Source organism: Theobroma cacao, chromosome 2, assembly GCF_000208745.1.
Source record: "Theobroma cacao cultivar B97-61/B2 chromosome 2, Criollo_cocoa_genome_V2, whole genome shotgun sequence".
In the NCBI taxonomy this organism is placed as follows: Eukaryota; Viridiplantae; Streptophyta; class Magnoliopsida; order Malvales; family Malvaceae; genus Theobroma; species Theobroma cacao.
The window spans coordinates 5,948,535-5,964,146 of record NC_030851.1 but is presented as its reverse complement, the minus strand read 5'-3'; the positions used below and the strand labels follow the sequence as shown (position 1 = coordinate 5,964,146).

Genomic DNA, 15,612 nt, shown 5'->3' with positions numbered 1-15,612 from the left:
GACCGTTTAGATAAAATGGGCCAAAGGAAACCTCATCATTATCTGCACGTTAAAAAAACTTGTGGCTGCCTTTGTTGCTAGAGCCTAGAGTGAGTGAGAGAGAACGGTGTAATGGTTACCAATGAGTTCAATGGCGCAAAGCGTACTGATGGCACTGACTGTAACAGTCAACCAGTTTGCTTCTTCAAATGTGCATGCAGTGCACAAGAAACAAGGCAAATCCCCACCCCCCACCACTTCTAAACCAAAACCAAGTACCACGACGCCAATTACAGCAGGTGCAGCAACCAGTGACACCATTGGTATAGGAAGGAGAGGTCTCATTTTATCCGCTGTGGCTTCCGCTCCTCAACTCAATGATTCCAGAACCGAGCTTCTCAAAAGTTGTCACCACTCACTGCCTTCCTTTCCCACTTTTGTTGTTGTGAAATTGTAGCCTTTGTCTTTGTCTTTCTTTCAGTTGATTTGGCATATCACAGGAGGACTTATATTAACTGTAAACTTGGACAGAGTATCTGAAGAAATCAGAGGAAAACAAAGCCAAGAATGACAAAGAGGTATGATTGGATTGCTGATTATTTTCAATATAAAAATGTTCAATTGAGCTTAATTCTTGGCCATATGTGTATATCTACTCTAACCATTTGTATTTGTATCTTTTTGCTTCTTAAACAAAAAGAGACAGGACAATTATTACAAGCGCAACTACAAGGATTACTTTGAATTCGTAGAAGGGACTCTGAAAGGGAAGAGCGAGGAGCAGCTGACAGAATCAGAGAAGGGTATTCTTGATTGGCTCAAAGCCAACAAATAAATGTACTCAAAGCCTTTTCCAACTTGTAATCAACCTTTAACACCTACCTTACAAGCATTTGGAAATTTCGAGCTTTGAGAAGTAAGCTCTACTTACTGCCTTACTGCAAATCCAATAATGTCATTGAACATATTTTCTTCTATTTTTCTGATGGATAATAATATAAGCCATTTCTAAATGTTGTTTAGCACTTCTATATGGGGGCATGGGCCCTTTTAGCTCCACTGATAATTAAAATAAAGTGGGCTTAGCGTTTCCAATTGCATCATATCTACAAAAGACTTTTCTCTAATTCATTGGCCCGCAAAGGAACACTGGAAAAAGGGAAAAAGAAAGCTGTAACATTGCCGAGATTCGAACCCCGAATCCTATCATGATAGGAGCAACCAATCTAAGGTGCTGCAGTAAGATTGATAATAAAAACCCATGCATAGACTCATTACTTCACCGAACAAGGTTTACGATAACATTTGCACGTTATATAACACTGTATAAGAACATTAAATGAAAAAGGAAAGGCAAACGCCATACCAAAGTCACGAAGGATATTTCCTTTTTCTCTAAATTGAAGCTGATATTTTGTCAACTTCTTTGTCAATATCTTATTAAAATAATTGGATTAATGTTATAAATTTTCTAATGTGATATTAATGGTTTCTGTTGCATTCTATATCCACATGACATGTAATAATTTATTATATTTAAATTTAATTTATTTAAATATAAATAAAAATTAATTATATTTAAATTTTAAAATAATATTCTACTTTTATATCTCTAACACTTCTATAAATAGTGAATAAAGATATTGACTTTATAACACAACTAAAAGTGAACGTGAGTTGTTTTTCTATTAAGATTCTACAAAGTATTATTCGTTTTTATTAGTTCAGGCATTGAAAATGGTGTGAATCTTTAAATATTTAATTTTACTCTAATAACTCTCTTTTGAATCATAACATTTTAATTCCGTACTAATATGATGATAATGTGAGATTAATAACTCCCTGTTGGAACCATGACACTATGACTATGACTATTGGCTTTGATTAAATTTTAATGTAGAAATTAAAAAAAAAATTATAAAGACCACAAGGAATCGAAGACTCTAATTTAAGGCTCAAACGAGGGGAAGGATGAAGCAATTTTGTATCTAAAAGGGCCAAAGCCGACGAATCCCTGAAATCCAACGACAAAAAAAAAAAATTTCCTAAGAAAAGAAAGAGTACTCCCTTTGTGTGGGAGAGAGTCGTCTCTCCGATGGAATCTTCTTTTCTCTTTTATTTCATTTTACAAATAACCGATTTTTTTTACTACTGACTTTAAATTTGGTTATTGATCAATGATTGACATTAATTTCTAATTTATCTAATGGTTATTATTCAATGACCTTATAGTAAGATCAAATTGTATGACCTTATTATATAACTCACCTTCTTAAAATTACCGAAACACTGTCAAAACAAGTGTTCCCGGAAGCACGAGATGACCTGCGCATTTAATGAGATCCCATCTTCGATTCCCACGAATGACAGCTTAAAGGATTCTTAAACTGTCTTGGAGCCTTTGTATCGGCTGCTACTTCTTTGCCTCTGTTATTTGTTGTTAATGCTATGGTAATTCTCTCTAATTTACTCTTAAATTTGTTGTTAGTCCGTATTGATTGATTATTATGGACGGAAGGTTTAATTTTTAAGATGTATATTTTCATTATTTGTTGTATGATTTATTGCAACATAATATATAGTATTATATTTTAAGAATGAAGGTCAAATTGTTTACTATACTATGAGTTAACATTGAATTTTTCATTATACTTAGATTTTATTAAATTTAATGATGATACTTACAGTTTTTTTTTTTTATCTTTGAACAAATAATAAGATAAATCAACAAAATTTATCATTTACATTAACAAAATATTCTACGAAAACTTTTAATTTTGTACCTTCTTATTCAAAACTAAAAAAAATAAAATATAATGATAAATATCAATAAATTGAAATAAAAAGACTAAATATTCAATCATAGTATAAAAACAAATTTGATCTTAATCCTTATATTTTATCTTTTTTGAAACAATGAAGCTTTCCTTCCTTTCTTAACACGAGGCCTTCGGCTTTATAGGCTTTCTTTTTTAAGTCTTGGGCTTTTGGCTATGTATTGAACCTGAACACGCTCTTCCTTCTTGTCTAAGAAGGAAGAATTGAACCCGGATTCCAGATTAAACCAAGGAATGCCCCTATATCACACAAAACCCAAAAGTCTTTAATTAAGCACAAATTAAAAAAAAAAAACAAATAAGACTATTTCATAGCTTAAAAATTGATTATTTTCATGCTTTTTTTGACTTATACATTCTCAAAAGACATAAATCACAAATAAAGTAAAAAAATTACAAAAGTTTCACTCTGAAAAGACACTTGTAAGAAACAATATAAAAAGATTATAAAAATATTAACTACGAAATATTTTCAACTTGGTGATGTTAAAGAGTTAAGATAGTCAAGAAATTTGAAAGCTGATGATTTTGGCAACATTGTGTGGTAAGACAGCAATATAGGAGTAGTCCTTTTCCTCTGCTGTCCTCCCCTATTCTACATGTTCAGTTCAAGAAAGTAGAGGGATAACCACTTGACTAGGTTTAATTCTGATGGAGGTTGGTTTCTCCCAAGGTCAATATAACCAAAGATGATGCCAGCTTAAGTAATTGACTAATTGGAATTGAATTTGGATGTACGGACAAGTGTCAATTGTAGCAGGTTTCTCTTGGTATGAAAGGATAGATATATTTATTTTTAAAGTACGTCCATAATTCTTTAATTTTCAGTACAGGAGAAATCACATGCAGCCAAAACCAAGATGTAATGCCTGAACCAGATTTGCAAACTGCGAAAGGAGAAAAAAAAAATAATTACTAGTGCATTCTAGAGGTATAGATTGTGGTGGCAGAGGGATGATAGTGCTCATGCTCACTGATTCGCAACACATGCAGCTCTATGACATAGCCGATAAGGGACAAGCAGAGTACTGTCCTGGAAAACAGGAACAGGCCTTGTTAAAATAGCAATGGAGACAGGAACAGAAATTAGATAAGTATAAGAAACAACGCAACGGCTGCATTCCCCGTTGTATGTTAGAGGGCATTGAAAGTTTTGTTTTGGTGGTGGTTGGAAGAACAATAGATGGTTTTCCCATACTTTCTTATATCCTTATCCAATATGTGGAATGCAACGCGGCAAAGACTCTAGCATCAGTTTTATATAAATATATATATGTATATATATATATATATATAAATTGTTTTGGTTGATTTGTCCTTAGCTTTGCTTCGTCTTTCTTTCTTTGTAATTTTTTGACTAAATTGATAACTCCCGATGCTGAAGATTAAAATATATGAAAATATATAGCACATGTGGGTATAGATCAGAAACTTTTGACATCCTAAATTCCCCAAGTGCTATCTTTTCTTCATCCCTTTCAACATTTTCAACAGAAACCAAATTATATGATCTTAGCAGGAACTGACTGGGAATAGTTAGATGAATAAAGAAATCAGATGGAGAGACATATAATTGTGAATGACATCAAGTTCAATGACAGCTGCAAAGCAGACAGGGTTGGAGGGAGCAAAGCGGCATTAATAAATCATACAAGAAATATTATAAAAATAAGGGCCTTCCAAAATGAGATAAAAGAGCAAAATTATTAAATTATAATGGGGCATGTTCCTTCGGGTCAGGAAGATCACAGGCAGGATCTTCCACGGTTAAAAAAGGGTCATGGAGATGCATATGAAATATTCCAGCATTAGCTTTTGTCATTTCCATCACATCTGACCTCTGATATGAATGCCCATCACCCATTACATTTTCCACCACCTTGTCTCATTCTCCTGGGCATGTTTAGGCCTAAATTTCTGATCATAATGAGAAATGGAACTATCAGGGTGGATGGAACCTTGTCTGGACACTTAGAGACATGGGGGTCTTGTCCTTATTGATGACCAAGCCCTTTCCACGATTTGATTCTACTAGTCACACAGAGTAAGATCAGCTAGCTTTTCAATTTTTGATTTTGAAGAAATCCCACCTAATCAAATCTCAGTGTCTCATCTTTATTTGATCATATTCTATATCAGTAGCTACCAAAGTTAGGTGGATGACACATCCATTTGTCCTGTTTTGTTGAAAAGAATAGTGTTAAGAGAGTGAGTACAATACCATTAAAAATGTCATACTAGTTTACTTGCAGAAAAGTGTCCTTGGTGCTTAAGTTAATAAAATGGTCTTGCTTTAGGTTCACGTTTTACCAAACAAACAAAAGAGTATAGCTAAATCTATAAATGATCTACCTCTGCCTGCACATGCATGCAACAGCCGACAGGGCTTGGTTTTTCTTGATCTTTTATCCTGTATTATGGCTTGCAATTCTGGGGTAGTTTCCCGCATCTTCTAAAAGATTAGCAGGAAGCATTAATAATTATTACAACATGCATCAGATTTAACCGAGGTTATGATGGGGACAAAACGAGAGGAATGTCAAAAGATTAGGAAGCATGATGAAGCATGTGATAAAGCTTTCTACTTTCATTGCAGTGTGAGCATCCATCTCTAAAGCAAGGATATATATTTATATATATTTACCTTCCTACTACTAGTTTTGCTTTACTGAAGTCCGAATCGTAAAGCTACATGACTTCAGACTGATTGGTGGCAGCTAATTTATTTATATTGGAGTATTTTGTATATTTAGTTGAATTTTAGTGATGAACTGCGAGTTGAGATATAAAGAGAGAGCATGGGGCTCCATCAAAAACAAATTAAGACTGAACATAATTACGTAGAGGCCGCCCAAAGGCTCAGCTGGTTTGTACCCACTGTTCCTTTACAGGAAAATTAAATTTTGAAAACAACTACATTTATTTCCAACTTTTGCTCTCTGGTTGTTCCCCATTGCATTGGCCGGGTACAAGGAAGCTTGGAATTGGAAATGAAACGAAACAAAATAAAACGAACAAGATTCCCCTTTGAGATCTGATTCTTTTTTTACTTTGGCAACCCTTTCTTCCATTTCTTTTTTAGAGCCACGGCTGCAAGAGCAGGCTGATGGGAAGCCACCTTATCTCATCTCCGACTCCGTTCTCTTTCCTTAATACCAGTACCTGTCAATTTTGAAACTTCCAATGAGGTGACAGTTCAAACAATAATGCAAAAAATAATTGCCGAGTGCTTAAAACAGTATTGTGATTCTGAAATATGGTGCATTGTTAGAAAAATAAAGCCAAAAAGACCAATTGGAAGTTACTTAACTGGTTATTTTGTAGCTGGCTTCCAGATGGAGAAGACTGTAAAAAACCAAAGTGGTCTTGGAATGCAGATCCTCCCTGCAACAATTCAATGGTTAGTAACATTTTTCGACCAACAACTGGAACAAATAAGTTAATGTTGAAGGAAAGACCTAGATTGAGCAACTACCTGAAAGCGTGATGCAGAGAACCCCTGGGGATAATCAAAGACACTCTCCTTCGAAGCTTGATTATTTGTGAGAGCAAAATTGTTCTAGAAAATTGTCAAGAACCCATAATTAATTAATACATTATCGATGAGAGAATGATTGAGAGAAGATAATTTTAAAATTCTTTCGATCTCACATTGATGAGAGGAGAGCTGGCAGTATCATCAAGAAACGAAGGCAGTTCTTGATCTTTCCGGGGTCGTCGATGTTCCTCCTTTCTGTGTCCTTTGCTGTCCTTGTTATTCAATGTAGCACCTTTGGTTGCGGAATATTGATATCGGCTATCATCATTGAAGTAACCATTATCTTCATTTAAATGTGGAGGCCCAGAAGATGCATCAGAAACCATGGACAGGTCTTCTTCTTCTTCTTCATCTTCAACATCCTCTCCTTTAACTCTATTCTCTCTAGGTTCATCACAAAAACCACTCTTTCTATCTTTATGTGAAGGATTTGCAGAAAGAAAAGATTGTTCTAAGTAAAGAGTCCAACCAGACTCACACCCACTTCTGCATTCTGATGAAGCCAAGACATTCATTTTTTTTTTTCCTTTTTCCTTTTCTACTCCTCTTAAGTTTCTCTCAAAAGAAACCCCCCTTCAATGCGTTGTTTCCCTCTATCGCTGGCCCCTTCTTATCAAGAAGAGAACCCCCTCCCAAAGAAAAAAAGGGCTGGTAATAGTAACTCTTTTGATGGTGAGGTGATATGTGTCCATATATTTGGTGATGATCAAAAGGGAGTAGAAAAGACCAAGAAAATCAGACTCGAATCCTAGCCTAGTTTTGTCCTCATCCTCTCCATTCGGCTCTCAAGGTGAATGAATCAAAAAGTGCCAGTTGGGGTGGGTTATAGTGGGTGCAATATAAGAAAGAGGGAAGAGGGTAGAGAGAGAGAGAGAGAGAGAGAAGGGAAAGCCACAACCCGTTCACATGCTAGACAGCGAGGCACTGCGTACCCTCTTAACAAAACCGGGCACACGTCCACTTTCCCTTCCTCAGTGTATGGACACCTATCCCTTGGCCAGTAATACAGTCTCAATCCCTTCTTCTCTCTTTCCATTATTTTCTTTGTATATATTGCTCTCACTGTCACACACATTCACATTTATCTCCATATCTATTATTCCAAGCCTTTTTTGGTTTTCACTTTCTTGGTGAGATATGACACACTAGCCTTGACCCTCATCAGCTAAGGCCTTCTTTTTAGACGGGGCCATCGTTTCTTAAGCAAAATGTGGTCCTCTGAAGATGCATACATGTACTTTGTGCAGTTAATTTTAGCTGGGGTACTGTACAAATTTTTTTTCAAGAAATAATGCAACTCCTGGAGGCAGAAAGTACTAACTGTATATCATTCCTTTTCTTTCTTTTTCTCGCTTTTAATTCTTTCCATGTGTAGTGTTTAGTCAATTTTAGTTGGGTGAAGAAAAATAATAAGAAAATTAAAAGAGGAAAGACAAAATAATAAAAAAAAAGTCATGTCTTATAGAATTATATAGATAATACTCCAACACTTTGATACTAGCTAGTATATCTTTAGGCCATCCCCTTGCTTCTGATAATGCAGCTAGCACAAAGATCAGCTGCCTTTTATATAACTCTTGTTAAATGTTTAAGAGACCTGTTACAAAGAAAATCTAGGCAATAGGCATGGATGCACAAATTGGGAGACTACATAAATTTCTTGGGACAAGAAGTGGGTACTATACCCAGCCAGCAGTTGACTTTAGGTTTTTATGCATCCACATGCCATACACTTACCCTATATCTCACCTTTCCAAAACACTAAATAAGACTAAAATTAACCCTACCTCTTCTTCCTCAGCTCCCTGATCTATTCCTAAGAAATCACGCACACATGTGGGCATGTTGTGTGTTTGTATGCATACGCGGGCTTCCATATATACCTTTCTCCACCTTTTGGCTAAGACCAAGAGCTTCTACATATTCACACACGTGTTTGCACGTGTACACGAACTTCAACCTAAATTGCTCTTTGTAATCTTCATTTATAATTGTCACTTGGGATCTTTGGGTACTGGTTCCAATGCTTTAGTTTTTCTCCACTGCTTCCTTTGTTACTTGATTAATATTGTTCAAGGGATTTTAATTTATTGTAAACTTTTGAATGCTCCTATTGCCTTTCACTTTTGTGCTTTGCCGCGTGACAATATATGACATTTCTCAATCAAAACCGATAGTCATCATCAACATGCTGCATGCTATCCTTTTCTTTCGGAACTTGAGTTATCTCAGTGTATGGAATGGATAAGATATTTTCACTAATGTTCTCTCAATCATCTAATCTAAAGTGGTAATAAACCTATTAATCTTACTGTCTCTTCATTAAAACCATGTGCTTAAAATGGATGCTATGATACTAACTCTCGAGGGATGGCTTATTAATACTGTCGTCTGAAACCCTCAACCATTTTGAACTCTTCACATGTGATTGTCAAGTAAAGGCGAAACATAGCACTATTGCTCCACATAAATGATAGTATTAATCAATGGTGTCAATAAGCGTGATCAATGCTGATCTTTCAATTCTTCCAGGAGAGTTTTACTGTGTACTGGCCTAAGCAGAAGGGCAACAGCTTATGGTGACAAGATTTCCTACTAAGGACAGAAAAAGACTGGAGAGAAGACCCTAAAGCCTAGCTAAAAGGTTAGAAAAATTCACTAGAAATCTAGTGCTTGGCTAGAGAGACAACATGGTTCATCAAGGAAAATCGAGGTTAAAACTTTCAAAATCCATATGCAATATTTTTCCCCCTCTTGGATCACTCATTATTTAATAATCCCATTGCAAAGAATAAGAATTCGAGTTGGTTTGTACTCTCCAAAGGGTTGCCGTCAATAAGTTTTGTTGAGGCCTTAAGGATGAAAAATTTGCCTAGTAGTGTTCCCACCCACCCACACACACACACGCACTCTCTCCACTAATTGTTTGAAGCATTTAAAGGTTAGAGATGTCCTATTCCAGCTCATACGGGCCAAAACTTCTACAACTGGTCATATTGGTCTTACACTAGTGATGGGCCCATGATTTCTTTTGACCTGCAGCATCATTGTTCTTCCAAAGCCGAAAGGTTAGTAAATCAGTCCAGTCAACTTGGGTTACCAGGTTGCACGGCAGCCAATCCAACTACCCTGGAAGGCTGAAACTATTTCCCCTGTACGCATGGTGAACCCTCTTTTTACCTTACAGCCTAGTCTGAGTTACACCATCATTCTAATTCCTAACACTATAAATATAAAAATAGAAGAAAAAAAAGTTAAAACATAAAAAATAAGTACTTTCCTCCCACTCAAAGGGTAAAATGGGGGGGAGTCCGATGGAGCATACTATATTTTTACTCATCAACAAAAAATTCGTCGATGATTATAAAAGTTATTGTTGATAGAATCTCTATCGATAAATCAATTAGTAATTTAAAAAATTTTAAGAGAATTATATCGACAAAAATTTCATTCACAATTGCATCAGTAAATCAATTAGTTAGTTGGCCACGGTTGGTCGACAACCTTCACACCTTTCCGATTCATTGTATGTCATCATATTATCAACCACTTATCGACAAAAAAACTTCTGTTGATAAATTTCATCATTAATTCATCGATATTTATCGATTACATGCCTAATGAAGTCCAATAAAAAATTGATCAATATTCCATCAACAATTTCAATAAAACATTATCAATAAAGAGTGTTTCGTCATTAAAAACTCTTTTTTTTTATAATGTAAGAGTCTCATATTTTAAGTTCAGCTTGTTTCACAGCAATATAATCAAATAATTCAAATGAATTGTACTATAACTCTCAGTCAAATTTTGCCCCCCACCCTAATTTCCTAAAACAATTAAAGGTCGGTAACAAGTTTGTTGTAAGTTGTACAATATAAAAAAGGAAAAAAAATTGGTCCCCCATTTCCCTTCTCTTGATTTAAATGCCTTTTTTTCAGTCCCGAAGTTGTATGTTTTGGATGAGTGAACTTTCTCATCAATTATTTGCAAAGCCATACATAGAAAAGGAAACAAAGGTTGCACCTTACGTGATCTTCCCATTATTGGAGCAACACCTACCATGGAGCAACTATTCCCCGTTCACCAAATAACTTTACCACCTACATTAACTACCAATATCTTCATATGATCCCGTCTAATTATGAAACCTTGATAACATGCATATTTAATTTAACTAATTAATGAATATGGCAAAATTGTTAACATCCAAACCTCATTCGAATACTCAATATTGGTTTATATATATATATATATATATATATATATAAGAGAGAGAGAGAGAGAGAGAGAGAGTAGTAGNTATATATATATATATATATATATATATATAGAGAGAGAGAGAGAGAGAGAGAGAGAGTTGAATGGCATCCTCGTTTTAATTTTGTTGGTGGGCTCCGAAACTGAGATTCACAATCCTCTTTGTTCATGAATTCGTACATTGTCTATCGGAAAAGATCACAGGGACAGATATATCCCAAGAGTAAAATTAAATGCCCATACATTTTACCAAGAAGTCCAGTGGTTTGAAGTAATAGAATAGGCAAATGTAAAGTTACAATCTCACGTTTTGTCAACATTTGCATTTAGATTCGAATGGTTTTTTTAACCTTTCATTTATGGAAGGAAGGTGAATAAAGATGTTTAAATTTCCAGGAGGTAGGTGAGAGTGAGTGGCGTGGACAAGGCGTAGCTGGCGGGCGAAGCCACGGGGCACTAGGCAAGCAGCGGCCCGCAGGATCAAAATCCCGATAAGAAATTTGTCGCGTAGCACAAGTACATCGTACGGTTGGCGTACGAGGGGGGGCCACACCAACAAGGACCCTGTGGTGCATCTTTACGCTGCCACGTTGAGGTCCGGCAATTGGCCCTCCAATCATTTAGCCCTGCCCCACGTTGCTATTCCTCTTTAGAGCGTGCTGTTTCCTTTTCCCCTTCTAATTCTTATTATCCCTCTCCTTCTGTAGATAGTAACTGTAAACGTCGGGTTTAAGTTTAACCCTTCTCCAGTCTTTTCCTGCCCTCTCCATTTCGGGCGAAGAAAGTACGTTACCTCAACGGAATGCGTCCATAAATCCATTGTACTGCAAAGTTATTTTGTTCATCACTCATCGCCACTCGGTTTTGGGTTCGAATCATACACCAAAAACAATACAGACGTATTATATCAAGTGGTACAGAAGAACCAGGTTGCTGCTTCCTGAGCTGAGTGGTCCAATACCTTCGGTTTAAAAGCTTCAAGCTTTCACATTCTGCATTAAGGTTCCTGTTTCCAGAACACCTTTTTTTTTTCTTTTGGCTCTCCCGAAATTGCTGCGGAAATGTTGGAAAACATACATAAATAAACAAACCAGGAGCCGTTGGCCTTTGCCTAGCTACTTGTATCACTTTGATCTTTTCACTTCTTAAGTGCCAAAATGCATTTAGTAAAGGAAATCAATACCCTCCCAATTAGGAGTTGGATTTTCTTCTCATGGATTTCGTTTGTTGGGCCAAACTAGCTGACTAACGTATTGGGCTTGTTGTTGTGAATATTGAAATTTGGGTTTACCTTATAGTATATTTTTTTCATGGCCTTAAAACCCAACTTCAGCCTTTGGTGGGGCACTGGACAGGACAGGACCCATAACCAAGATTCGTCTTCTATTGTAGTTTCTCTCAGTCTCACTCATGTCCCACACAACAAACAAACAATGAGGCAGTAACTCATCTATCTTCTTATTTCTTACTATTTCCTCGTAAATTAATCCCAGGAAAGATGTAAATTACAACAAAAAGCTGTTGTAGGAGAAGGAAAGGAACAATTAACTATAAAGGATGAGTTGCTCCAGTCCAAAGCAGAAGCTTGATTTCTAGAAAGGCTTTTCTTTGTCAAGAATTTGGACCCCAATGATAGTGAAATTAATGTTAGAGCAAATAACTAGTTAATTATCTATCTATATACACATATATATCTAACATTGTCCAAGTCTTACGCTCTTAGTCCTCACACTGATGCCAGAGGTCTCACTCTTCCGGTGAATGTTATGTATGCCAAGGCTTGAAGTCATGGATTAAGGCTATGCATGGTTGAAGAAAAATGAAAGGAAGAAAATAAATAAATATAAACTATGAAATTAAGCCTTACTACATTAAGGTATTCGAAAAAGATTTTAGAAAATTTTTTCTTAATTTTACATATATAAAATTTTATTTCAATAAAGATCCTACTACAAAGCTAGGCCGTTGCATATGATACAGTTTACGCTGTGATTTTTATAAGAGAGAGATGTTGGACGAATCTGTGTTTCTCCCGTGATATTTTGGCAGCATTGCGGCTCTGACCCCACGGCCCACTGATTTGGGGTTGATGAGAACCATTGAAGCAGAAAACCATGTTCATCCATTATCCAAAAATGTAATTCTCCAACTCAATTGCCAGCGCTTGTCCTGCACCCTAATTGTCAGTGTTTTGTTATTTTTCTTTTCTTTTCTCATACATGAATGTTCTCTCTGGTTTGCACCCTTGGTACCGATCATATGCAACTGAAATCTGATACAGAATATCGATCATACTCAATTATTATTTTTATGTTTAATTTTGTTTTTCTATTTGCAATGATTTTCTTATTCTACAACCTACATTTTTCCCCTGCAAGTTCTCTTCCTCTATTCCTTCTTAATTTCCTTGTTCAATCACGGTTGCCAGTGAGAACAACAAGGAAGAAAGAGAAGAGAACTTTGAAAAGTCAGCGTTTTCACATAATCTATAGAGTAGACCAGACTCGTAATTAACTTTCTAGCTACCCGAATTCAATTCTCCCCAGCTGTTATGATGGGGAATCAGTCCTTTGAATTGTACTGTTTCCCTTATCCATGGGGACTTTCAAACGTGATTTTTGGCCTGCGACGGATGACTAACGTTAGAATGCAAAGGCCTTGGACTTAGGAGGCTTCCTAAAATGGGGTCGCCACTCACCAGAAAATATCAATACTTAAAAGCGATTGCATCCCTCACCGATTCCAAACACAACTTTAAAATTAACTTTAGTTTTTATCAGTTTACTATTTGTTGTTTTAATGCAATGTCTCTTTCACATTGACTCTAGGCTTTTCAATCTGCTTTCGATTCTTAATGAATATGATCTTACTTTAATGGAAATGACAAAACTTTAAACCTGAAAACACCCACCCCCCAACTTAATCTGATGCCATGAATCCGTCATTCTGCTTTCAATGCTTTGGGGGTGGAGCGGAGTCTTTAATTATTTTTGTTAGTGAAATGTTGGTGCCAGATGCATCGCAGTAGACATTCCTGTGGATAATGATAAAAAGGCAGAGTCTAAAGTCAGAAAAACCTTCCTTCTGTGCCCAAGCACCAAAGAGATCCAGTACATCCGTTTAGGTTGTTCTGTTTTTATTTTTCTTTAAACCAAGATTCTGTCTCAATCATGCATGCGAATTGGAAAAGCGATTCTGATTTTTTTTTTTTTGGTGGAATGTCAAACCCAGCTGAGCTCAAGATCTTTTACCACTAGACAAACAAGATATCTTGCTTTAAGTGTGATCATGTGAATCATCTAATTGCTACAAATTTTTATTTATTTATTTTTAATTATCGTGGGATCCATTGACCATGGTTTTTGTTTTTCCAATCACCCCCTGGGATTTTCTCTTCCATTTTCCCCCCTCAAACCTTATGCAAAAGCAGACCCATTTCAGTGCACGTTGAGTTGGATGTTGGATCACAACTTGACAATTAAGGCTGCGATTAGTACAGATGGCTAGTTTATTTAGGCTTAAGATGCTTTCAGCTATAAGTTGTAGTCTTGTGTTGACTTCTAGCTTCAATCTCTAGCCAAGGAAAAATAATGAGAAGCCCCAGACATGACAAATAGTGATAAAAACAACTCAACCAACAAAAATGCAGAAAAGAAACGAAAAAGAGAAATAAACAAAAGGATAGATTGTTGTATTTGGCAAGCCTTTCCAAAGTAAACAAAGCAATGGACAGAAACATATAAAAAAACTAGCCTGCTAAGATTAGAATAGGCTAGCAAGGACCCCCCCAAAAAAAAACTTGACCTGGAAACCCCCAAAAACCTCATTGATGAGGGGGGAGCATGTAGTTCACCGAAGGACAAAGCGACGGTGGCAATGGGGCATGCAGGGTGCACTGTGGTATTGACATTAGAGAGGAGGGAGAGATGGCGGCAATGGTGGTGGGTGGTGTTGATCTGGGGTTGTTAATGCTGCTTTGTCTCATGCATTGGCTCTTTCCAAAGGGTCCATTCAGACCTTGTCACGGAGGGGTCAGAGCCTTTTTCTCTAAAGCCTGTAAGGGCTTTTACTACCAGCACTGCCAAGGGTGGGGGTGGGGGCCATATATGCTGCCATTTTGTGGGCCTCTCTGGGCCCATTGACTGCCTCAGCCCAGGTTTCACATGTACATGGATGGATCAGGGATGCTCTTCCCTCCTTACAGTGTAGTTTACATAATACTTCATTTATATGTTGTTCCTGCAGTGCAGGAAATTTGGTGAAGAGGGATGGGTCCCATCTCAACCTTTTGCATACAGCCTGGATTTGGGACCCATCTTGACCGAGTTTTATAGGAACTCCCAGCCACAAAACCTGTTGGCCCCCCCAAATTTCACCCAGTGCGGGTGCCATGAAGACAATTATTTATACTTTTGGGAAGGGTTGTACATGAAGAAAACCATGAGAGAAGAAAGGTGGGACTAGTGGAAATTTCGGGAGTAGCGTACCCAACAGGTTCCGAGTCCAAAAAGCAAACGATTTTGATGTAGCCATACAGTAACTACACATGAAATAACATGTCTTTTCTTCTAATTATTTTAAGGTAAATGAGTCATTAGAAAAAGTAAATATATATATATATAATAAAGCAACTTAGCGATCAGATGCCACGTGGTTAATGAAATGCCTCCTTGACTACAAAAGGCACAAAAAAATTAGGGTGTGTTGGGTTACGGAGAAATCACATTTTTCAGAGTCATTATAATTTCGTTTTGTTTAAAATTTTTTATTTTATAAAATTAAATAAAATGATAAAAACATCAATAAAAAAAGAACTTGATATATTGTATGTATTATCAATTAACCAAATGACAATGCATAATACAATTTTATTACGAATAAATGGTGGGGAAATTCTCCCATGGCTTACGACCCATATTCGACAAGGCATCATGAGTCTATTTATTCAATGCATAGTGAACTACCAGTATGGTAAACTTTCCAGATACATGCGACGTA

The 15,612-nt window shown here is 36.4% G+C and overlaps 2 protein-coding genes across 2 annotated transcripts; one reads left to right on the top strand and one right to left on the bottom strand.

Annotated features, from left to right (window-relative positions):
* Window positions 28–992, top strand: LOC18608108. The gene is made up of 3 exons (XM_007042612.2): window positions 28–383; window positions 511–557; window positions 680–992. Exons 1-3 carry the CDS (start codon window positions 122–124, stop codon window positions 812–814), a joined length of 444 nt encoding a protein of 147 aa, XP_007042674.2. The 5' UTR covers window positions 28–121; the 3' UTR covers window positions 815–992.
* Window positions 5,637–7,308, bottom strand: LOC18608107. The gene is made up of 4 exons (XM_018114660.1): window positions 6,468–7,308; window positions 6,292–6,375; window positions 6,127–6,200; window positions 5,637–5,978 (listed from the first exon to the last, which is right to left on the bottom strand). Exons 1-4 carry the CDS (start codon window positions 6,867–6,869, stop codon window positions 5,966–5,968), a joined length of 573 nt encoding a protein of 190 aa, XP_017970149.1. The 5' UTR covers window positions 6,870–7,308; the 3' UTR covers window positions 5,637–5,965.